This window comes from Ischnura elegans, chromosome X (genome assembly GCF_921293095.1).
Source record: "Ischnura elegans chromosome X, ioIscEleg1.1, whole genome shotgun sequence".
Lineage (NCBI taxonomy): Eukaryota > Metazoa > Arthropoda > Insecta > Odonata > Coenagrionidae > Ischnura > Ischnura elegans.
Window position 1 is genome coordinate 61,451,589 of NC_060259.1, and position 26,192 is coordinate 61,477,780.

The 26,192-nt window shown below is 36.5% G+C and overlaps 2 protein-coding genes and 1 long non-coding RNA gene across 5 annotated transcripts in view; all 3 read left to right on the forward strand.

The window, feature by feature from the left end:
- Window positions 1-3,765: 3,765 nt before the first annotated feature.
- On the forward strand, window positions 3,766-13,210 carry LOC124170944 (AP-1 complex subunit mu-1). 3 transcript variants are annotated; one of them, XM_046550019.1, is made up of 10 exons: window positions 3,766-3,918; window positions 4,394-4,468; window positions 4,553-4,777; window positions 4,890-5,020; window positions 7,085-7,229; window positions 10,068-10,258; window positions 10,627-10,705; window positions 11,086-11,316; window positions 11,398-11,523; window positions 12,817-13,210. In XM_046550019.1, exons 2-10 carry the CDS (start codon window positions 4,427-4,429, stop codon window positions 12,913-12,915), a joined length of 1,269 nt encoding a protein of 422 aa, XP_046405975.1. In that variant the 5' UTR covers window positions 3,766-3,918; window positions 4,394-4,426; the 3' UTR covers window positions 12,916-13,210. The 3 variants fall into 3 exon arrangements, with proteins under 3 accessions (XP_046405975.1, XP_046405978.1, XP_046405976.1); XM_046550022.1 differs by having other exon boundaries at window positions 3,766-3,913; XM_046550020.1 differs by having other exon boundaries at window positions 3,774-3,802.
- Window positions 13,211-19,848: 6,638 nt separating this feature from the next.
- LOC124170794 overlaps window positions 19,849-26,192 on the forward strand; it is a 43,264-nt gene continuing 36,920 nt past the window's right edge. The window contains exon 1 of the long non-coding RNA XR_006867587.1: window positions 19,849-20,123. This is a non-coding gene — a long non-coding RNA (uncharacterized LOC124170794). The remainder of the gene's footprint in view (window positions 20,124-26,192) is intronic.
- Window positions 21,761-25,083, forward strand: LOC124170793. Its single transcript, XM_046549757.1, has 4 exons — window positions 21,761-22,723; window positions 22,809-22,998; window positions 24,549-24,673; window positions 24,761-25,083. The coding sequence occupies exons 1-4, from the start codon at window positions 22,354-22,356 to the stop codon at window positions 24,883-24,885; spliced, it is 810 nt and encodes a 269-aa protein (XP_046405713.1). The 5' UTR covers window positions 21,761-22,353; the 3' UTR covers window positions 24,886-25,083.

Here is a 26,192-nt window from a genome sequence, read left to right on the forward strand (position 1 = left end):
TGAAGTACAGGAAATACTGTGGCACAAAAAATTTAAGTTAATGATCCAACGTAGAAATAAATTCTCTTTCATATGCTTTTTGTTGCATTAAAATTGATTGCCTTGTTTGGACGATAGAGCTCCTCAAACTCAGGTGTCTTGCTTTTTTTTACAGACAGTAGGATCCTGGCGCAGGTAGTGTAGGTGGCAGCTACACTACCTGTGAGTCACTACTCACCAAGCATTCCCCCCGCTTACCTCGTCCTGCCCGAGCACCCTCAAGCGATCGCATAGACCGAATTTGCGCCCGGCATGATGCTACGGGATCGCAAACTTGCAGAGCCGTTAATTCGCCAAGGAGATAGCTGTAGCGTTCGGAGCTTCATATCACATCCATAAATAGACAGGGTTTTTACCCTTCTCGTAGTGACGTGATAAATCTTTCATAATTCATTCATCTTCGGGTGTGCACTTGCTAACATGTATATATGCACATGCCACCACTGTCTGCCTATATCATCCTATGGTTCTGGCATCAAACTTCTATTAATTTCTATCCTATCAAACTGGTGTGCAGAATATGAGTTGAGCAAATCTATGTGAGTATGAATCTGAACAGATTGATAAGCTCTGCTTGCTTGCATCACATAGCTGAATAGAGCACTCTTAAGGGATAGTGTAAGTTGCAGCCCTGTCAACTTATATTTCAGCAGATATGGACCAGTGGCGGATATATATGGGGGCAGAGGGGGCTGCCTGTATTGTCAAACATGGCAGAACCACAATTGTAACTTTTTTCTATCATAAGATGGCATTGTCTTGTGTATGAGTATATTCACTTCCATTGAAACTTTCTTAAACTTTTCATGTGACATGATTATTTTTTTATGATGATAAAAGCAAAGGTAACTTAAGATATCTTTTGCTTGAGTTTTTTCTGCATCCGCTACCTATGTGGACTAAATATGTAGTTATATGCAGATAGTTCTTTGGCACATTTTTAACCCAAGCTATGCTTCCATCAGGTTCTGCTGAAATGTGTGTCTAGAGAAAAGAATTGCCTTTATCTTTGATGGGGTCAATGGCTCTGATCCAAAATCACAATTTATTGATTGAATTCAGGACATGCAAGGAAATGTGCATAACTGCAAAGAATATCTTCCCCACTGAACCATTCTGTCGTAATTTAAAGCAAGAAAAGGCAAATGTAGACCCCAACTTTTCATAAGCTGCTTAAATCACCCACATAGCACAAGATATCTTCTAGATATCTACAAAATATCTAGAACCTCTTCAGCTAATGTCTAGAAAATATCTAGTAATATCTTCTAGATATTTTGTAGATATCTGAATGTCTGCTTTTCTGATAACTACAAGATATCTTTGAGAAGACATTCTCTAGACATTCATATTCAAATTGGATATATTGGGAAAATTCAGGATAATTGACTAAAATATAACAATTTTCGGTATAACAGGAGTTTATTTTCAACTGACAACTTAACAGTTGCAGGTGGAGCAGATGGTAGATGCCTCCTGGGGATTCTTCCTGAATATTGGATCCTCTCTTGCATTCACTTCTTTCTAATGGAATGGAGGCTTCCTCCTCTGATTCCAAATTTGAAGTTACCGAAGCAGCTTACAATTTCCTTTTAGATTTCTCAAAGGAGTCTGCAACATTATCAATAAATGTTGATTCAGTGTCTTGCAATATAGGTCTTGAAGAATTTTTAATGCAAGTTTTGCCAACATATTTAAACACCTCCATAAGGGCTATGAATGAATGATATTTATTAGGGATGAGCGAGTACTCGAAAATTTGAGTCGAGTCAATCAGGTGGTACTCGACTCGAGTGTTTCGAGTAGTATTATGAATGTCGAGTCGAGTAGTTTCGGTTACAGAGCAGTCGAGGCCAGTAAGATCAGAAAACTGTAGACAGAATGCGCTATCATGGAACTCATGTAGTAATATCGTTTATAAAGTCGTTCTAATGCCTTGGCTTTGTATACGTAGCAGTCAGCCACTGTAGTAGTCGAAGTGGGCACTGAATGCCTTTTCGTCAGCTGCGGCGTCCGGCCGTCTTCCGCCCCAGTGGTGTAATCGGAGTGGACCATAGCATTGCTCATACTTTCTAATGCGATAATTTTATACCCTACCATACTTTCTGTGCTCAAATGCTGAGGGAATATGTAGCCTTGCAGAGATAGCCTTGCCAGGTGGTCCTGAAGAGGCACTTGCTGAGTCAGCCCTTGTCTATCATCATTGGATGATAGACTTCCCTCTTACTCAATCTTAGCCCGGCCCTTGGCCACTTCTAAGGCAAATTTTAAAAACCTAGTGGAGGAGAGCTGTTGAGAACTTTGTTAGTCACAAAAGAATTAAATAAAGTAAATTTATCTGCTAATGCTCAAAAATTTCATCCACTTTGTTGTTTTTTCTCAGCATCGAAAAGTAACCTAGGTACATATTTACCCTATCCATCCATATATTTATTCAGCCTAAGAACGTCAGCTTCCGCCTTATTTTTTGCTCTCTTGGTATCCCAATATTCTGAAACTCCATGGTAAGTCCCCTGTTTGCAGAAATAGCTCCACAAATACAAGGTGATTAGGGTTTCTTCCATTTGGATGCTAGCATTAAAATATCTTGAAAAAAATCTAGGAAAATATGTCATCAGTATAAATTGGTTTGTAGAAGGGAAAGTATTTCTTGTTTTCTTTTCCCAACCAGTTTTATTTTTTCCAAGTACCATATGTACCCTGTGACACTTTCAAAAATCATTCGAACTAATATAATAATTATAATCCAAATTTTACCATTTTGCCAGGGCTCTGTCTCGAGACAGAAGGATCCTTAGTATCAATCTTCCTCTGCAAGTGATTACTCCATCAAGAGAGAGTTCAGGACTCAGTGAGGACTATGTCTTGTATATGTTCACAAAATATGCAGCTGTACAGCTACGTCAGTCTGATTTTATGTTATCTTTCTCCAGTGTTAGAAATGGATTTATTGCTGCGAAAATGCCAGAAATTCTGAGTTTGTTTAATTATGTTCTTCCGCCACAATTTTCCAAAAATTGATGTTCCAACAGGAAATTAATTAGTATTCATATTTTGCAAACATTTTGCATTTAGAGGATTTGATTAGAAGAGATAAGGATTTACATTATAAGGATGACATTTATTGTTAGACATAGCTTGTTCCTAATTGCATTTTTCAGATAGAGCATGCTTATAGTTATTTCTATTATTACAATTTCCATGTGCATAAAATTTTTATATAAATCTCCAACTTTTCCAATTGCTACATCAACAGCCTGCGATAGCTTCCTAATCTATTTGTATTTTCTTGTCAAATAATATTGCACGTCAGAAAAAGTATCAGAAATCTTGCTTGATTTTGAATATATAATTGAATAAAATTTTCTCATGAATACCGAGCACTGCGGAAAGTTCTTTGGCGCTTGCATGTGAGAGCAATATGATTCAAGTAACATCAATAGTATTCAGTTTACTTCACACCTCGTTGTCGAATGAATTTTCGCCAATGAAAACATATTTATGCTTTATATAACTGAGAAAGCAATAAATATAAAAACACTATTATTCATGTCTTTCACAAGGCTATGAATTGAGCTTGAAAAACTGGATTAAGCAAAATAAAAGAAAGGATTTTGATTCTACCACCAGTCGCTATTCGAAGCGATAGCTCGATAACCGAATCGACTCTGTCGATATAATCGATAGTATCGCGAAAAGTCGGATTTCGTCGATGGGTCGATTGAAATCGGAAAAAGAACAACGGGTCAAAACGTCGGCGTTTGTAAGCAAGTTTATTTCAGTGATAGTATCGCTATCAAAATGTCGTAGTTGCCCATAAATATAATCAGTGAAATAATTTCTACCGCCTGAGAAAATATAATCCCAAGGAATTGTGAGGTTTCTAGTTTGTAACTCTTTAAAATTACCTCGGATTTGGCCCGTAATTTGATATTCACTCCTGTTGATTGTTGATGAAATTAATTATTGTTTACATTCAGCTATTCTTAAATTAGAAAAGGCGATATAGTGTGGCTGTATATGTGAATATGACTATGAAGTACAGCTCTCGTTATGCCTATGGTTAATCTCTTGTGACATCACCTTCAGTCGTTTACATCATGTTGTGGCAGACAAAAATTACTTATTGCTAGTCTTGATTTGCATGCAAAGTTTCGCTCGCGTCATAATTTCGCCATCCTTCAAGCGAGGGAGGCTTGTTAGCTGCTATTCTCTGTATCATATAATTCAAGCACAATGTTATTAATCATAGCTCTTTTTTCGCTTATCGCCACCATTGACCATCATATGGGACTGAGTAACAACGTACATTATAGCTCGTATTTCAAGTTATTGTTATCCCGATTGTTTTCAGGTACTAAAAATTCGATGGTAACGAGGCGTCAACATGTCTTCGTCTGCTGTATATATCCTCGATGTGAAGGGAAAGGTTTGTCACAATCGATGGTCTATTATTCTACTATTTTTGAAAGCCTTTGTAATTTAACCTCATGACTGTATATGAAATTTTCAGGTTTTAATATCAAGAAACTATCGTGGTGATATAGATTTGGGTATAATCGAAAAATTTATGCCTCTCTTGATGGAGAAAGAGGAGGATGGCATGCTTACACCTATCTTACAAACCACCGAATGTACATTTTCGTACATCAAATATAATAATTTATACATAGTTTCTACTACCAAGAAGAATGCTAATGTTGCGTTAGTTTTCGTGTTTCTCCACAAAATTGTCCAGGTTAGTATTTATAAACTCTGGTGAAGACCTGATATTGCTGTCAAAATGTACAGCGTCTCGCCTGCACGCACATATATTCATATCAATCGTTTTTATAATTTGTTATTTTTAGGTCATGATAGAGTATTTCAAGGAATTGGAGGAGGAGAGCATACGAGACAACTTTGTTGTAATTTATGAATTGTTGGACGAGCTGATTGATTTTGGGTATCCACAGACAACCGACAGTAAAATATTGCAAGAGTAAGTATGGCAGTAGCAATTGGAATGATATCTAGTCAATTGTGTTAGTAACTACAGTTCACTTCACAATTTGACCTATGGTAGGTCTATGTTTTGATTAATGAAGGAATTCTACAAGAGAAGAGTGAAATTACCAAGTATGTAATTACTTATTCATTTCTTCTTATAAGATCATTAACGGGATCCTTATCTCTTATTTGGGTTTAAAACCTAAGAAATTATGAAGAATTGAGCGAACTCATTTAGCTGAACTTGGAATGATAGTGAACATGCATGGGGGGTATGCATATGGTATGGGTACCTCCGTTGCAACATATTTTTAGCGACCTCATGTTGGAACTTGCTCTGTAAAAAAATTTGAAAAACAAATGTTCTTAAATAAAATTAAACAAAAACTAGCATAGTGCAAGTATTTATATGGATGTTCTACAACAATTGCATGGTTATGTGAAAATTTTTATAGCTTTCGTCAATTTGTTGTGCATTGAACCGTAACCGAGTGTTAAGGATTTTTTAAGAGGATGCATCCATTATACATGGGTATAAAATGGTTCTCTCAGTCCACCTAAATTAGTTTATTGTCCATCCAAAAGACCACCAGCAGACCAAGGAATGCTATAGGATTACACTCTCTGCACTTTGATATCTGAACATGGTTGTGGTTAAGGAGGTATAGGACTGAGAGATCAGTTGGCTCTCCTAATAATGGATACTATGGATGAGTTTCTTTTGAAATCAGCAGAACTGAGCCTGACTCTTGGATTCATGTTTGGTTTTGCGGGTGACTGATGCAAATCCTTGTTATAGCTTAAAAAAATTAAAAGCAGCATCTAATTTTTTTTGTTGATTTATGTTACTCTGGGCGATGGAGATTTGGCAGAGGGGAGCATGTAAGAGATATCTGGCAATCATATGCTGTGTATAAAAGGAAAGTTTGATTTGACTTACTTTTACTGATTTTGACGATCGAAAGCAGGCAGTGTAAATTCTTTCTCTGAGCAAAGGCTTTCATCTGTATTGTCCAAGCACTTGGCCCACCTGTGCAGTAGACTTCCAAGAGTTGATGAATTTATTTGGAATTAACTACACTCATTGGTTATCTGAAATCATCCAATTTACTTCTTACATATATTTAATGTCTAGCAATGAATTCTCATGTGATTTACTAATTACTGGATTGCCTTCAAAATATTCAACAATAAGGTAACAACATATTGGTGAATTGATATAGTTTTAAGTCAAATAGGTTGATTTTCTGATCAGAATTTTGAAATGTCTATCCTGTTATATCAAGTGATATATGACGACCTAATATCATAAGTAACTGTGCTAGTTTGGTTCCTGGGTTTATTTTGGTTGTACTGGATCACTTTACATGGAAACTTTAACTGGAACATGGGCATTTGGTCTCCCTAACTGGATCATGAACTATTAAAGGTGTGATGGAAAGTGTTCCTTAAAATCAAGAGGTTTATGCGTGGCTGTGTAATAACATAAATTATTCCACTGATAATAGACTTCTGATCGCTGAATGGACTGATGATTTCATAAGTTTCTTAATGTCTGTCCCAAATTTCATGACTGGAAAGTGGTCATTTTATGTAGTAATGTCATTTGATTTGTTTTAAGGTTAACATTTAACTGTACATGACCACGATTTTATCTCCTGAAAAGATGAATATTTTGTAGAATCAGTTCTATCAAATAGTCTGGAAAATCTTAGCATTAGTCGGAAATGCCATGGAATTTCATTTCGATACATAAGTTGTCACCCTAGAAATGACCTCATTTGGTTCTAAGATTATTGAACCTGCATATGGAAACATCACAGTATTGATCCTAGTTCTTCATACCATCTGTATAATGGTATTTTTAATATCCCACCAGGTATTCTACTTTTTACTTACTCTGAAGAAGCAGAAGCATCTGTATTTTGGACCATGATTTGATTTTATTCCATAATAAGCCCCTTTTCTTTTCTTGCTTACAAGAAACTCTAGTGTGTAACCTTGTATCGCTGACGAAATGATAATAATCCTTCTCTGTGATTTATTATCCATCCAGGTACATCACTCAAGAAGGCCACAAACTTGAAATCCAGCCCAGACCTCCTATGGCTGTTACAAATGCTGTGTCCTGGAGGTCTGAAGGTATTAAATATAGGAAAAATGAAGTATTTTTGGACGTCATTGAGTCTGTGAATCTGTTGGTAAGTGGTTTCTGTAAAATAAACTTGATCTATTTGAGGCCATACCGTATACTCGGGTCATTTCATCTGCCTATGTACTTACTGAGGTTATGAAACTGAGTTCATATATGGCATATTAGTTTGCTAATCAATGAAAATGGTAATACTTTTTGTAATATTGTAGAAATTGTTCACATGAGCCAAGCTATTTTACCTTAACAATTAACTACATATTTCCTATTTTAATGTTGTATAAACAGGAGCTAATCACTACACAGTCCCTAGCATGTATTAGATTTACTTTGGCTGTAAATACTGATATTCACACTAATCTGCCAAAGTATGTTATACATTCATTCATATGAAAAATATGTATGCACCCATGCCTTGCATAGAGCAATTTCGATTGGCGCAATTTCTATATAGCGCAAATTCGTTCCTCGGGGAAACATCGCAATGCAGTGTTGCCTAATCAAAAAACTTAAATGCTCTCATGATAAAATGTGAACTTGCATTAAGTACACATGAAATTACTATCATTTTATGCATATCAATAGTATTGCTTGCCTCAAATCTTTTTTTGTTTATGTATGAATTTAAATCCATTGCTGTGTAATGGCCAAAGGCCCTTCAGGCAGTCCAGATAGCTGGCCTACCAAAGTAAATTATCTTGACTCCATGTCAGAATGACATTAGTGCATTTAGATCATTGATTAAGCGTGGAGCTAATGGAAATGTGATTTTTGAAAGCAATACTGTTTGAGACATAATTTTTGCCGTCATAAGTCAGGCGATTGACTTCCAGGTAGAGGGTCTACACCTCAATCCTTCAAGATCATTGGTATTCATGGGGGAGAAATGGAGTGGTGGCCGAGTTGCGTTTGAATAGCATCAACACATAAAAGGGTCCGCTATAGAGTCTTAAACACAATGGCTTCATTCCCTCCCAGCAGCCGTTGGCCCTTTGCATCTCAGAAATACAGTGCAGCAGTAGAAGGTGATTTCGATAGAGCCATACAGAGTAAAAACTAAGAGAACAATGGAAAAAAATAGGAATGCGGGTAGAAAAATCAAGAAGTTATCAAGAAAAACCATAAACCTAGAAGAGAAATTGAAAGATGTCAATTGCTTTAAAAATGGAGAGCGTCAAAGCAATATTGCGTGGAAGTTTAAACTCACGATGCCTTATTCTGAATAAAGACGAAGTTAAAACATCAGTGACCTCAGCCGCACCAACTTCAACCAAGCGGTCAAAGCATGTGGAAAGTTCATTGTGAATCTGTACAAAAATACGAGGGTAGTAATCGCTCCGAGACATTTAGTGAAACCTCCGGTTGATTCCAGAATTTTAAGCGGCTAGCAGGTATTTTCAGTGTGGCGATATCAGGTGAATCAGCAAGTGTTGATAGCGCAGTCACTGCAACATTTTCTGATGAACTCCAAGCTGTGATTGAAAGTGGCTCCTTTCCCTCTCAACTAGTGTTTAGTGTTGACGAGACGATATTGTTTTGGAAAAGAATGCAATCTCGTTCATTCATTTTCAGGGAAGGAAAACCTGAGTCAGGTTTCAAGGCATTTAAAGACTTTCACGTAGCTGCTAATGCCTTGGAGGAATTCAAATTAAAATGATTTATCATTCATAAACTCCACTATCTACGAAATGGCATTCAAAGTAGCATTTACCTGTCATTTCGATGAGCGACAAAAGGTCCTGGGTGACACAATAATTGTTTTTAGACTGGTTTGAAAAATCGTCAGCTGCCGGCAATGGATTACGGACACACCACCCGCACGACAGGAGGGAATTTCAAAAGCACGTACGAATTTTTTTAACGTGAATAAAAGTCTTTGAATGCGTGCCTACCATCTTTAAAGATATTTTAAAATATAAAAATTTGTATAAATAAGGTTTTCTAAGGCTATTTATGGGAATATATTTGGTTTAGAGGAAATTCGATACCAAACACCTGTGCTACCAGGAACGCATCCCTATCTTCCCAATGTTAAAATGCTCTCTTTCGTGTAAAGCAAATTCGTGTAGTGCAAAGATCCCAAGGAACGCATCCCTTGTGCTATACGAGGCATGGGAGTACTTAAACTATCGTGGATTTTCCATCTCCATCAGCCATAAGTAGGTAAAGAAGTTAAATACAACCAGTTTTATATCATATTACCACCAAATGCACTTCTTTGCACATAATAAGTTTTCTACTTTCATTTACATTTATGACTAGCTATTCAAAAAAGGATTTTTGGGGGTGTTCTGTTTTTTTTTTCTTTTGCTAGTTTGAGTGGTATTACATACTTTCTTGCTTATTTATTAGTTTCCTTCTTTTTGTGACTCCTTTGCCCATACTAGTTGATTGGAACCAGCTTTAGCCTTTTACCTTACATTGCACTTCATTAATGGTATTAATTCTATATTAAAGTGTGGAAACACGTAAAATGGGTGATCAAGTTGTTTTATTAGGTAGCATTACGATAAAGCATCCAATGTATTGATTTTCTAATGGGATTATATCACTCTAGCCATTGTCATTTTTTAAATCTTCACATTCATGTTCCCTGTTACCATTATCCTGTAGTTGCTATGAAAGTTTTCTGCCAGGTTACACAGTGCATTTTCGTGTCCATTCATACATTTAGACATTGACTCGTACGGGTTAATGCACTGTGTAAATAGGCCTTTAGAAAGGTTCATGCTAAGATGCTGGAAAAATGCACCTTCCTTCTGAAACCTATATTAAATAGCTTTCTTCATTTTAGAAAATTCTATTTGCATTTGTGTAATCATGTTTGGTTTCTCTACTTGATAGTTCCTTTTTCCTTGTTTATTTACGAAAGTATTTTATGTTTCAGGCAAATGCAAATGGGAATGTACTCCGTAGTGAAATTGTAGGTGCCATCAAAATGCGAGTTTACCTCTCAGGAATGCCAGAGTTAAGACTAGGGTTGAATGATAAGGTGCTATTTGAAAGTACAGGAAGAGGGAAGTCTAAGTCTGTTGAATTAGAAGATGTGAAATTCCATCAGTGTGTGAGGCTGTCAAGGTAAACTCTGTTTTATTTCATTAGGATCATTCATTTCTATTTACCTTTGAACTCCTGCATGTCCCCTACAAGAATGCTAAGTGTTCTTTGATTTCATTAATGGCCTTCTCAATGTAAACATTGAAAATTACAGGTGACAAAACACAGTCTTGTCTCGAACCTCTCCAAATTCATGGTTCTTCACAGATGGGCCATGATTTTACAACCACTATGTACTTGGTTTTTGTATAAAATGCGGATGATTCTACTTTCATTTTTCAGATTTTTTATGTGATAAAATTTGTTTTTACATTTTAAGTTCTAGAGGCATGGATTGGTGACTAAGGTTATTTATTTTATACGGCTTAGTTTAATTGTTCTATTTTCAGGTTCGAAAATGATCGCACCATATCATTCATCCCCCCTGATGGTGAATTTGAGTTGATGTCCTATCGTTTGAATACACATGTGAGTTGTATTTTTAAAAAACATTTTTGTGTGTGATAAGGTTAGTTGTTGTATGTTACCCTGATCAACTGGCCAATGATTGAGATGGAGGCAAGCGAAAGAGTTGCTTTGCAAGTTACTATGCTATGCTAGCAAGTAGGTGTTGGCTTCCATTTTGCATTTCAATGTCAACAACTTCTCTTGTTCTTGGATTGAAAAAGTTGGTAATCAATTGTTAACTACAGCTAATTTTTTGAAAGTATGAACTTCAATTACCATCTGTGATGATGCATTTAATTCATAATTTTCTTTTAAACACTTTTCAGCTTAGAATTCTAAATCATGGTTAAACTGTGGATATGTATCGGAACAAATTTACTCTATTAAATTCATTTTTACAGGTGAAGCCATTGATATGGATTGAATCTGTGATTGAGCGGCATGTCCATAGCCGTGTTGAATATATGATAAAAGCTAAGTCTCAGTTTAAGCGACGTTCCACTGCGAACAATGTTGAAATTGTCATTCCTGTCCCAGCTGACGCAGATTCTCCAAAGTTCAAGACTACCATTGGGAGTGTGAAGTATGCACCTGAGCAAAATGCCATCATTTGGACTATGAAATCCTTCCCTGTGAGTTGATTGTCATGGTGAACATGCCTTCTTAAGTTTAATCGAGCCCATCAATGTGACAATATGTTATTATAATTACAGGGTGGAAAAGAGTACCTAATGAGAGCTCACTTTGGGTTGCCTAGTGTTGAAGGAGAGGACTCTGAGGGTAAACCTCCTATTCAAGTGAAATTTGAGATCCCATATTTCACAACATCAGGAATCCAGGTGTGTGCAATCATATGTTGTTTTCTGCTATTTGTTAGGAAGTATGGAACCAATGAGAGGGATTTCGTGAAAGAAGCTTAATTTTTTTCCTTTGATACCTAGACGAACTATTTTTTTCCACGTCATTCTGGTCTGTAGTTACACTTAACCTTTAGCACTTTAGCTACCAACGTTGGAATTATTTGGCAGGACCTTTCTTGACCCAGGAGACGAATGCCGAAAATTTCCATTTGAGATTTTCCTACGTAGGCGAACAAATGCCGAAAATATCAAAGTTAAGGCTGTAATTAAATGTGAGACAAACTTCTCATTGTACATTCCACACTTATGCTTATTATATCATGGTTTGATTTTATGAATTTACTTATCATAGTATATTTTATGCAAAAAATGTATACATATTTATCGTAATAATAACAGTTCTGCTTTCCATGGAAAATTATTGATCTCCTATTTCCAATCATTGTCCAAGTATAACTTCTATCACTGCCTATTTATTTTCATGCAAAATACTCTTTTTTTAATCCACATTGGATTATTCTATTCATTAAGATGATTTATGAAAGTCATAATGCCACTTCTACTCCTGAATCACTTAATTAATAGAGGCTGGAAGTGATTGTGCAATTTTCTTAGAAGAACTTCAACTCAGTGTATGTTTTTCATCTCTTAGTTCCATTCTGATAGTCAATTCTTCCCTCAACCTTCCCTGCTTGCCCAACTTCCTCTCATCTATCTGAGACAGCACCCTCTTGCACTTCAGTATCTGCTCCAACTGTGTAAAGGCTGTTGAAGTATAATCTTGATTAAAACCACCCCTGAAAACCTTCCCCTGTGTTCATATACGTAGAGGAAATATCCCTTTGATGTCTTGTGAAAAGATGATCGATGGTTATTGAGCTTTTTAAGTCAATCATGGAATTATAAAAGGAACGTTTTTGCCTTTCTCTTATTTCATCCTTACTACATAATGGGGGGTCCTTTCAAGAATTTTTTTCGTTCATTTTGATAATTTTCCCATAAGGTATACTCAAAAACGAATATATAGAAGGTCACTTTTTCTCTTCTTTAATGTAATTTTATCAATCTCAAGAGCCTCTATTTTAACGAAGCCATTGTGGCTCTAATCTTTTTGTAAGTGTATGGGACTGAAAAGACCTGAATGCTTTGCCTTCGTTGTGAGTAATAAGTTTACCAGTTATAAATTGATTTATTTTTGTTTCAAATTTTATTGGTGTGTTATGGCGAAGTCATTTGCTGATTATAATTCAGTTGTTCCATCATTCTCTCCAGGTCCGTTATTTGAAAATTATAGAGAAGAGTGGCTATCAAGCTTTACCCTGGGTTCGCTACATAACTCAGAATGGAGACTATCAGCTCCGCACCAACTAATGCATTCCATCTCTTATTTTGTGAAGTGATTGTCTTTTATTGAAAGAGTTGTTTGATTTTAAACAGTGGATAATTTAAATAATACTTTGAATAGGAAAATTACATGGCGGTATTGTTCAGTGATATTGTTAAAAAACCTTTTGAAAAATATGAAGTTCTGGAAAAATAAGAAATAATGATATTGTTTTATTTTACGTGTTTTTTGTTTGCTGAAATATATTTAACTTCTAATGGATTGTAAATAATTACTGTGCAAATCCATTGAATTTTTAATAAATGATTCCTCATAAAAATATTGATTGGAACCTTATTGATCCTATTAGTTGAATAAGACAGCAATTTCTGCTGAATTTGACACAATCTGTTGAAACCTGGGTCGGTTGTTGAGATTTGGAATTAAAAAGTGTGGATATTACCATTTTTGTTCTTTCATCATGGATGTATCGAACTTCCACCAAATCAAGCCAGAAACGATTTTATAAATAAACGATAGGTTTGGGGCATAAAGGCTGCAACACGCCTTATCCATTGTGCACTGTACATTATTAAGTTAACAATTTGTGTCTGGAGCAGTTAGATTGTTTAAAATTTTATTAAAGTTGAGGATATAACACTAATATACCTATACACTATTTCCAATACATACATATATATCTTTTTGGGTCACTTAATTGTCTTTGTAATGCTATTCCATTCATTTCTTAAATTTTAGTGACAGCAATGCTACTGACAAATCGATATCCCACCCGTTAGTAGGAATAAGAATCAATGGAATTGGAATCAGATTCGAGAAAAAAGTAGAATTGACTCATCCCTAGTTGTTGCAATAACATTTTCATGTGCATCTTGGGCAGCCAAGTTCTTCCTTAAATACATCCCACTGCTGAAGGATAGTAAGAGGGTGTGGGAAAGCGGGAATATTGATTGCTGTGAGAGAAAGGGTTGTTTTTCATGGTTTCGATAGAGGAATGGGGGAGTACAGTTCCGGGGTAAGGGTACCACTTGCATCTTCACTGTCATCTTGAATTTTGAGATAGGTAGTGTGGATTACTCAATCTGGATATTCTTCTTTTTCTGGGTGTTGACCTTGTATCTGTCCCCCATTGGTTTCCATGCTAATTCAACACTCGCGAACCTTTATGTGGAACAAAATTATGAAGGTTTAACAACCAAATTTTTAAACTTCTAAGGAGATTTCCATGAATAATGTGAGGTAATTTTTTGACCCCCCCTTAGTGAGAATTGGCTTGACCTACCCCCTCCATCTAATCTCACATGAGATTGTTCTAACTGCATATTTTCATTGCTAATATGTTAAAATGCAGAATAGCCCAGGCAAAGAGAGCATTCCACCAAAAGAGAGACCTGCTTACAGCGGGAAACTTAAATACGGAAGTAAAGAAACAATTTATAAGAACCTACATTTGGAGTATGCTCCTATACGGAAGTGAGGCATGGACAATGACTGCAGCGGAGAAAGCAAGGACAGAGGCTTTCGAAATGTGGTGCTACAGAAGAATGATGAAAATCAAATGGATCGACCGAGTTAGTAACGAGGAAGTCCTAAGAAGAGTGGGAGAGAAGAGAAGCCTCATAAAAACCTTAACCAGAAGACGGAACAACCTTATAGGCCACATCTTGAGGCATGATGGCCTGATGAAGACAATCGTCGAAGGACAAGTGGAAGGCAAGAACGGAAAAGGAAGGCCTCGAACAAAATATATGGAACAAGTGAAGAAGGATGTGAAAGAGAAGAAATACGTAGGAGTGAAAAGATTAGCTGATAGGAGAACTGAGTGGAGAGCTGCGTCAAACCAACCCTAGGATTGTTGACCAGTGATGATGATGATGAATATGTTAATTTATGCTTCGTTGTATTGGATTTATTAAATATAACCATTCCTTTAATTATTTTATTATGATTAGGTATATTGGGTTTTATTAGGATAAGGTATATTTAATTAAGATTAGGTACATTCAGTAGATAAAATTCTCATCATAGTTGCCCAGAGTCCCCGTTATTGTAATTCTATAGATACTGTATGCAGTCTTAAGACAGTATTATTCCAATCTCTGGCATCCTTCGATGAGGTTTCCATGGGTACCCTTGCCAGTCACATTTTACCTTCAAATAAACCTTCCTTTAATATTTGAAGTAGCAATTTTTCTTGATCCATTTACAGATCATCAACCAATTCTTCAGTATCTTAGTTTTAGCTATTCGTGAAGCTCTATCGCTGGCAAATGATGGCATTTTATATAGCCAGTTCCTAGATTTTGTATTCTTGAAGATTTCATTTCATTTAGGCCTAGATTACATTAATTTATTTTTAATAGCCATAGTTATTATTACATTAGATAAGATTTATTTAATAGCCATAATTATTAATTTTCAGTACCACTGGAAAGGTACTGCCGAGTTAAGTTAACCTATCCTTTACTCCCCACCAACATGGGCATATTACACCTTAATCATTAACGGTACAGTTCATAAAATAAACCAGCGTACCTCTTGAGTGTTGCATTCACTCAATAAAAAGATATAGTTGTTTATTTTATTGCCATTTAGAAATGTGTTCTCCATATGGTATAAAAGGTAAGTACCTGTATATCATGGATGATGCCATCACAAGGGGTAAATGTGGTATGTTTGCATACAAAGCAAATAAATATGTTCTAGGGAAGTAACTGATATTCTTGAAGATGAATAGCCTAGACTAGTTGCATCTCCTAAACATTATATTGTTGTCTGCATCCGCTGCCGGGAAGCTGCACAAGTTTTGCTATTATTTCTAAACCTCTATTTTACCACGATATATGTAGTCCATCTGATATCTCCCAATTACCTCTGGACTCATAAAATTGTACTGCCACCCCTTAAACTGCCTGAACCATGCTTTTGTGATGAATAATCTTCTCCTCTTCCAAAATTTTTCTGCTCTATCCTCTTCATCGTTTCTTGTTTGGAATTCAAATTTTTACTTTTTCCTTCCCATTCATGACCGAAGCACTCCAATACCATCATTACTACGTTTTTCTTACCCAAAATTTCCCTAATTATTTCCTCAAGCTGTCAATGTACCCCATCTACTTACTTTTACAAGTTACAATTGTATTACTGTACCTGGTGTTATAAGGCTTTTAGTTGGTCAAACAACTGTGCATGACCAATGCATTGTGTATAACAGGGCTCCCACTCAACTGTGAAAACCTTAAAACCATGAAAAAATCTGAAAATTTCATCATAAAAATCCCTCAAAATTGATTGTAGAACTAGGATTAACAGATCAACCAAAAAATTCATATGTCGATTATGTTACAAGGTCAGTCAGGCGCAGACACCTTCCACGCACTTATCTGCTCCCGTACATATTCGAACCACAGTTATTGGTCCGTGTGCCATGATGACCTTAACCCTTAACTACTGGTGCGGGGTGATGGTAGATCCCCTCGGACTCATGACCTTCAGTTTGGTAGGTGAATACTGTGCTCATACACCAAGGGCAGCAAAAAATTTTTGGTGACTCACAGCCAGCCAGTGCAGGTCATGTGGCTTGCCCACGGCAAATTTTTTAAATTCCAATTTATTGGCTCATAAGGTATGAAGGCTACTTAATTTTTTCTAAAGTGAACATATCAGTCAAATACATGAACAGAATCTACAAACAAACTTTTGACTGAATCAGGGTGCTGCACTTGGTGGTATATATTCCTTATTAGCATCGAGAGAGAAGAAAATATCTAAATTAAAGGTAGTCAGGAATGATTAACTTACTCAGGCAGAGCACTGATGGAAACTAAGGCCTATCTATGAACATAATGAGAAGGGAATAGAATTGGCTATGTAGGAAAGATTGGTGACCAGCATTGTGTGTAAGATGCAACAATTGCATTTAAATATGGTTAAAGGGCTCATATAAAGGTCTCAGGCAGATGTAACATGTATGTATTCATAATTTTGGATGCATGCTCATCTTTTCTCCAAATATGTATTACAAGCACCCCCATGATTTCATATTGATATATTTTAGTAACAACGTGAGCTTGGACTAGGCAGCTGTGAGACATTGAAGAATCAGTTAATAAAACCCTTATAGGTCTGTAATTCAACTTTTGATCACTTGAGAGAATAGTTGCTCATATGCTTTCAGTGCTAGCACAACTAAGCAAATAATATTAGCAGCTAGATGTAAAAATGTGGTATTGCAAAAAATATATGCCGGCTAAATGGAATTAAGTGGTGCAAGGTACCACACAAAACAAACAACATTGAACTATTGGGAAAATAAAACATTTTGCCAATAGTTTAGTTCTCCCAGTTTTTAGGGAGAGACTGTTTCATCATAGCAATAGAATTTCACAATTGGAACCTACAGAATATCTTTCACTTAGAATTAGGAAAAGCTCACTGAACTTGTAAAAAACGGATTTAAAAGCAGAAACATCTTCCCACAGCCCTTGCAGATCTAATTTTGACCTCTGGAAGTGCTGCTTGGAGGGCTTCCCACACGAGTAAGTTTCCTGAAATCAGTATTGGAGAATAAGGTGGGCAGACATCATTCATACTAATCTTTCAACCAGCATTTCCTAGCTATCTTCGAGAAGGAGACTTTGATAAATTAAGCATATATTATTTACTTTGATATTGAATGGCATAGAAAAAAAATTTCAAAACTAATGAGTGAATATGGAATGTCACAAATAGAGAGGGGAATAGAATGATTATAATATTAATTACTGGACAATCCCTTATCTTAAGTATTCAACTATGCCATAGGGAGATTCTGCTTGCGTATTCTAATGACCGCTAGAGCATCCCTGGCAGGAGCCACATGAAAGGCAATCCACTTTAAGTTACATTAGAAACACAATTGAAATGAATGTGGGAAACCTGACAACTACCTCTTCCTTGGAAACATGGATCAATGAAATGAGCCCAGCAAACTCATTCAGTGGTACTCTTTCAGGAGGGTGCGCTTCAAGGATGCAAAGTCCTAAAGGTCTCTCTCATGCCAAATCCTGGTAAGTACTTCACACCTTCGTCCAAGAAGAAAAGATTGGAAAGGGGCAAATATGGAGGGATATAGAATATTAGGACAATGGTAAGAGAGGGCAAGCTAAACATTTTTGAAGGAAATTAATTAAGAGAGAAAAAATTTGTAAGACGGGCTTGATGAGGTGAGATAGGAGGAGAGTATTAACTACTGCAATGACAGGTACAGGAGAATCGAAGGTCGAAAGTGAGGACGAAAGTCAGAGAGGGCTGACTTTAATATTAAATGAGACCTGGGTGAAAGAGCAGTATGTATAATACAGCCAATACTTGCTCGATGATTATCCATAAAAGCCATGATTCAAATAAACCGACACAGGCTGCCGTCATGAGCACCTATACCTTGTTCGCAATACCCAAACCTCTGAAATTCCTCTAACTTTCGAACAGCGTACATTTCGTCATTTTAACAACATCTCTACGTAATAGTGACAGAAATTGTGGTGGTATCATGAATATTACACAAGAACATCGCTTATAAACGGGTCAAGTCGCCTAAGTATCACATAATTAGCAATCCCAAAAAAAAACTAAAATTCATTTTAGTATAACACAGAGCCAATTTTAATGCACAACATTAACACATACAATATATCATTTAGGCCACTGGAAATATTTTAGCTTCGTTTACTGAAAATATAAAGTGCGTCCAGGGATCAGCAATATACACATAAATATGATTACTAATATTCAATGATGACAACTGTGATAAATATATTGCTAACGGAAATACATGGTAATCCACAAACGTAAACACTAAATACTATTAATACAAACAAATATCCACAAAATTCGAAGTAAAGGTGGTAAATGCTACATCAAGAACCAAGGGACCATTCATATTCCAAGGGTACAAAGAGCAGTCGTTATTCCATGAAGGTAGATTGCTGTTGCCTCTTCGGCCGCATTTTAATCGGCTTTCAAAAATGTTCGCAGCGTGGTGATGAGTAAAATGCGATCCACTCTTTTCCAAAATTTTGCTGTATGGTGTTTCAAAATGCAAGGAACAGCATTGAAGAGTTACGAATTTGGTAAATAACATAATCATGAGTGTAAATTGCTGATGATACTTCTAATTATAACTTATTTCCCCGTGAAACTCGGATCAATTTGTTCGTCAGCGACAAGAGTGACGAACTCTATAAATTGGGACACACGTCTGAGACCGACGTGAGGATCCTCCATTAATCGTGTACAGTTCAATCTCCTTGTGTGTTTAGTTACAAATATCGTCGTCATGGCGTTGCCATCGCTGGCAGCAAACGCCGTAGTTTGCTATTCATTTGCCTTTAGGCCGCTTGGGGGCGTCATCCCAGTTTTGCATCAATATGTTTTCAAAGTCCCATTCTCAAATATACATAATTTATGTTAAATCAATTTTAAGCTACCGCGACAATGAAGTGATCGCAAGTACTAGCACATATGTGTTCTATATACTACGTATAATAGTTAAATTAAAGGATGTTACGACACCGTTTGAATTTTTCCAGCAATGGGTCCTATACTTTTATCAGCTGGTGAACCAGGTGGAGGCTACTACCAACTTAACTCATATTTCGATATCCCTTCGAACGCTTAAAACTTCATCCTTCAAACGGATGACATTTAATCAATCTTACCTCCAAAAATATATAATTTCATTTGTCCTAAATAGCTATCACTCCTACGAATTCATTATACACCTTATGTGCAACTAAATATCATGCAACATTTTCTAAGATTCCTTGCTTAATTTGCTCCCAAATTCTTTCAAGATTTGATTTTCGATTGTATATGTAATCATGAAATTTATGCTTATAAGAGAAAACCCCACGCAGTTTACTGAAGATATTCCAATACTTACCCCGTTGGCTACACTGCGGTACAGTTTCGCTCGTCATTTGATGCTCAGGGCGTAGGAGGGGGTCGGGGAGTTGTGTGAGGTGGTGGTTTTGTGTTGTTGTTTTTAAAGGATCTGAGAGAGTAATGTTGTGGGGTGTTGTTTGGTTAAGGATGCTGGTGGATACTCTGTGTCTGGATTTTAGTGAAAGAAAAACCACGCGTGAAATACTCAGAGCTCAAAACAGTTCATTGTTATGATTTCATACGTGCTACCTTAGTTTGCCTAGATACTAGAGAACTGAGGCAAGCAGCTGTACCTTAGTTATGCCGTTAGGTAAGTTATTCTTTGTTAAATTATTTGAATAGGAATTAATTTTTATTTTGTATGTCTGATGAACGAAATTCAGGTGTCTTTGTTTTGATGTCTGCTATTATAATGTGTTGAGTGTGAATATATATGTTTTATTGCCTCTGAAGTCCTCTACGGATGCGATAACATTTCTCGAGAATGATGATCAAACTGCGAGCTGAGAGGTGTAATTATTGTTAGGTTATTTTCGAGTGACTTAAATTATTTTGGCGTAAAATACTGCATTGTACCTAAGTAAAATTAACTAGTGAAATATGTTTTTGTGTAATCGTTTTCGAAGAAGCCTGACGATTTCAGATTTATTATTGGGATTTTCGTGGCTCTCCTTTGCTTACGTGTAGGAACTTTTAATTTCAAGGTTGTAGGAGGTAATAAATTATTTTCCTCGGTTTGTGTTGTGGATTTATGACGCATAGACAGCGAATCCAGCTTAATTTGACCAACATATTGTTAGCGCTTCGTTGTTGCTTCGCCACGCAACACAGTAACTGTATCCGCGGAATAGAGCTTTCTTTTCCCTATAACCTTTGGCTCAGAAGACGGCCTTGCTGCTGATGTTATTTTCTCTTGCCTTGTCAATTTTACCCCCGTCACGATTCCTACTCGTAAGTCATACATCATTCTAAATCCCGCGCCATTTCTTAACAGCTTTTTCCCATCTTTGCGGAGATGTGCGGATGTGCTGAAATTTCGTTCAGTTGAAACCACAGCGCTAGCTTCGGCAGAAACGTAGAAGGTTTTTACTTGAGCCATGTCATGACTCATGCTCGATGTAGGTAAATAATCACGGCTAAGCGTTGATTTCTATTCTAGTTAATGTAGGTCGAACACGCCTGAGTGAAACTACTATTGATACTTTAATGCAGAATTTGTAATCGTGCCACAATCAAGTAATTTTAAGACGTGTTAAGGTGGTCCGGATTGAGCGTCCCTCTTGTGATAGCCTAAAAATTTCCCTATATTCATTTTTACCATGATATTGGCAACGTTTCCTTTAATTCCTGCGCGATAGCAGGTAGTGAGGCTAGCGGTTTACGTGTCCCCTGTCAACGTTTTGTCTGCTTGAGTGAATGCGGAGTACTTCAAGCTGTGGCCACCCCGGAACCCCGAGAACGAATTTATTGTACGAAATGGCATAGTTTCCTATCGGAATTCTGTCATTGGGTTCTATCAAAATCCTTATATTTTTACCTCTTTTCGTTTAAATGTAAACAAAATAAAATTTGCACCATCGCGATCTTTACGGTATCGTATCAGGTGTGGCAATTGTGATTATTCGTCCGTTTTCATGGGCGAGGCTTGGTATGGGCCGTAGGGCGGGATTGACCATCCTCTTGAACTGGATATGGTGGAATTATTCGATATGACATGGTGTGGAAGGCCATAAAGTTTGTAACCTACCCTCAGACCCTGAATGAAGATTCTATCTCTAAAAAAATTCTGGGGAAGAATTGGACCCATAGATCACCCTACGGGTTCTACCGTCCCTCAACGTAGGCTTGCCCTTTTTTGGCACCGCGAATGCGTCAGAATATTATATTGTGTGCGCCGTACTTCATCACTAAAAGAGCATATAGAATGAAACGCCTTAAGGTGGTTTGAGCGAGATAGTTCCGAAGTCAAAAAAGCGATTAAATTTTAATAAAATTTACAATTATAAACAGTTATTAAGGCGTTTGACACAATTTCACAATATTTTATGCGGAAAATCTTCGTTTGCGTTACTTATTTTTCTCAGTTATGAACGAACTTTACGTAATTTAAACTTAATCTTGACTTATTTTCAAAGGTACCAACGGTAAATTTAGTAATATCTTACTAAGTTTTCCTAGTATAGTTTTGCCTTAACTCCGACTTGGGGTACGGATTACTGGAATTTTAAATGTTAAAACATAAAGATGTAATGATTACTCATATTAGAAAACAATTTCGAAGCATTTTATCGAAAGAAATTACATATGCCCAAGAGACGCTCGACTTGGCAACAACGTGAAATTTCTTAGGTTGGTGACACCAGTGACACTTTCAACTAGCCTGGGAACCCGGGAATTCAGAAAAACACGTGACTAGCTGGAAGTAGCTTGAATCGTAGGAAGGGTGCAGAGATTTCGGTGTTGAAATATTTTTGAGAGTCGAGTATTTCTCTAATTTTTTAGTGAGATACGCAAGTATTTCAGCCTTCTCTGCTTTTACGATGAAGCCATCCAGGAGTAAAGACGGAAGGTTTGTGCGGAAGAAGGAGTTTGAGAAGAGGCAGAAAGCTTCTTCCCGGGCGAAGGTGAAGAGGGAATCGTCGCCCAAAATTGAAGCGAATCCACGTTTCACGTTGGAGGGTCGGCGAATCGTGGACGTAAATCTGTTGGCTAAGCAGATGAACTGCGATTCCTGCCTAAAACCTCTTTCCTTTGCAAATATTGAAGGCGAGTTGCGGCGTGGATTAGCTTCCATTTGGACGGTGCGCTGCTCTTTTTGTGAGCAATTGAAAAAAGTTGCTACATCTACGGCAGTGCATTGTGCAAAGTCCTCGTACGCTCAGTACGCAGTGAATTGTAAGGCCGCCATAGGTAAGTGCTCGAATAAATACCTTAATTCATATTTGGGAATAGAAGAAGTTGATTAGCTGAAAATATATTTTTGTTCCATTTTCAGCTTGCGTCGTGTCAGGTGTTGGGCACGAGCAAATGAATAGGGTTTTGGCAACCCTAAATATTCCGCCTGTCGCCAATTCCACTTGGAAAAGGTACGAGCGATCTGTGGGGCCTGCGGTTGAAGAGACGGCGCGAGAGTCGTGCCAGAAGGCTGTGGAGGAGGAGAAGCTTCTCACTTTGACCTCAACACCGTAAGTTTCATCGTATCAGTTTATTTATGATTATGCTGTTCATATTAGTGTTTTTAGCCCAGCGAAACCAAAATAGAATGTTCATTTTTCAAAAATGTGCCTCTTGTGGTCGCATTTGGTTCTGTCATAGTACTTGGGAATATTTCGGCGGTGTGATTTTTATTTCAATGTACATTACCTTCCAAGAACATTACCAGTAGTGGTCACGTCCAATATATGAACTACAATTGAGGAACTTCAGTGGCTTCTTTTATGATTACTATGTTCAAGTGTAATTTTACCTTTGCTTCACATTATTATTATCACTGTCCTTCGGTATTACTTGTTATCGGTTACTAAGGATGAGGCCATAGTTGAATAAGTGGCTGTTGACTGGAGGGGCTTTTCATTTCAAATCAGGCAGATAGTGCAAAAATCATGTCAGGTGACCATCACTGATTTTCCTAAAAGTTATGTGTGTGAAAGCAGTATCCTTATGATGAAAAATGATCACTTTCTAAGATCTGAACTGAACCATTATAAAGTTATTAACCTTTGAACAATGCAGGGTCAGGCCTCAGGGTAATAAATAAAGAAATACATACCTGCTGAATACAAAGGAACCATGGTTAATGAAATCGTGGTAAATCTTTAATTTTAAATAAAATGCATTCATGCACATTCTGGCATAACTTACAAGTGCCACTGCTTGATTTATCATGGTGATATGCTATCAGGTGATTTGGTTAGAAGTCTATATAACATACATTTTCAATTATAGTATCCATGTCTTAAGCATTTCAGCAATTAAAGACAAACTAATTTCTTCCTGCTTATTATTCCTTAGTCATTGTTCGTTAAAGAGGTCAAAGTAATCAGCACAGCCAATTTACTGGTATGGAACATTGGGTACTTTCAACTGGAAACCTAGGTTAGTTTCCTCTAATGCTCATGCTCAGTGTCTCAACTATTGTTCTATGTAATACTTATTCATTCAAGACTTTCAATGCTTTTAGCGGATCAAAAACTTTCTTGATTACTTAAAGGCATTAACTGACTCCTCCAACAGCTGGGATGGAAAACAGCAGAAAAGGAATGTTTTTCCTATTGTCAATTTTTTTAAAGTCAAGGCTGGATATCCCAAGCACAAACCCTTCTTCATTTCAAATTCCTTATTAAACATTATTGCAAGAAAATGTTCCTATTTGTCGGCATCATCTCCCTGTTGTTCTTGATGCTGCAGTCCTGATTGTGATTGCTTTCTTGAATTTATTATAATTACAACCTGTTTCACTATGGTGATTAATGCTTTTGTTAGACTAACGAGTTCCAAAGTAGCAGAATGTATTTTGGTGTTATATTAACCAATGATAGAGTATAAAAGTCTTACACATAACCAATATTCCTTTCTAATGTTGAATCAGTAACATCATAAGTGAAGTGGTAGATTACCTTCATTGTCATTATACTATTTCCATTCCTTAGTAACAATTCTACCCAGTCACAGAATTCTGAATGTAGTTCTTTGGCTAATATGTGGCATCTCATTCAGTCTACATAATTTATTTCAGTGCCACGACTCTGAGTGAAGAGTCTCCTATGCATGGCAGTGATGGGGCTGAGGTAGATATCATTGCCTCTTATGACTATGGGTGGCAGAAGAGAGGCAATGGGCGGTCATATGACAGTAAATCTGGTTGGTTTCATTATATTTTCTGAGAAATAAATTATGTATTATTTGTCCCTCTATATTAACGATTAAAATTTCTTTTTGCATTTGCAGGGCATGGATCTGTCATTGGATACCGCTCCAAAAAAGTTCTTGCATTTGACGTGTGTACCACTACCTGTGCAATGTGTAGTCAGGGGCATGACAAGAACGATCACTTAGTTTCTTCCACAGGTTAAATTTTTTTCTATTTTATTACCAGTTTCATCTATAATATCATTATCAAATACTAATGGTGTAGTAGCTGAAACCGGTAATAAAATAGAAAAAAGATTTTTATTAGCCTGTTGAAGAAACAAAGTATCTTTCATTATTAAATATTATTTTTTTCTGTTTCTTGACCTTATTTAATATATAATATGGTTTTTCCTGGAGTATAGGTCATATATACAAAAGTTAGCAGCCAACGTTTCGATTTATTTTCTTAAATCATCTTCAGGGCTATGTTAGAAAAATTGTGAAACAGTATAAAATACAGAGAGTAAGACTAATAAGACTTATTCTCTGTATTTTATACTGTTTCACAATTTTTCTAACATAGCCCTGAAGATGATTTAAGAAAATAAATCGAAACGTTGTTGGCTGCTAACTTTTGTATAAATGACCTATACTCCAGGAAAAATCATATTTCATTATTAATCACATGCTAGCTTGAATAATAAAATTGTTGAAAAATATCTCATGGAGAGAAGCAAAGTATGTAGTAGCCAATTTAATGTATCTTGTGAGCCCTGGCTATCCTATCTTATGTTCTTGGCCAACACTTTGTGAAAATGAAATGTATATTGCTAAATTTATGTGACATTGTATGTAGAGTGGTTTTCTAAAAAATATTTTGTAATTTTTGTTATGTAATAATAATGAATATGTATACCAAGAGTGTAGTCATATTTCACTTTCTGTCTACTTTCTTCCTACGCACCCAAAATTGGTAACTAAGTGCATACATTTCCAAAATAGGGCCTTGAGATGAAAAGCAGAACGTTGAAATCGTATCCAGTTTAACTAAAGGTAAGGGGGCACTACAATAGGCATAGAGATGAATGGCAAGCTTAATTTAGAATAGTTTTATGATCATGGTGGATATTTTAGCTTTGACTTAGTATTTTTGTAATGATGTAAGCAAAAGTATATTTGGTGTGAAGTTCTTGTTCCTAAGGGATTGTTGTAAGGAAATTGCAAGATGAACATCCTTTGAGACCCCATAATACTATTAATGGTAGATTAATTTATACGTCGGTTATGCGTTATCTAAAGATTGGATTCATTGAATTGTTGGTAGTGAATTCAGCATTCATGACGTGAAAGTCTACAGTTATTGGAGCAAGAACTTCCCATCGGGGCAAGTCTTGTGATTTTGCACTACGTGGAAGGAAAGTTATTTAAAGTCGATGCCAAGCAATGCTAATATTTCGGAGGGCTGGTTATACATTAATTTTTTAGAAAGGTTCCTCAATTTCGGTTAAGGCAACAAGTTTAGTAGGTT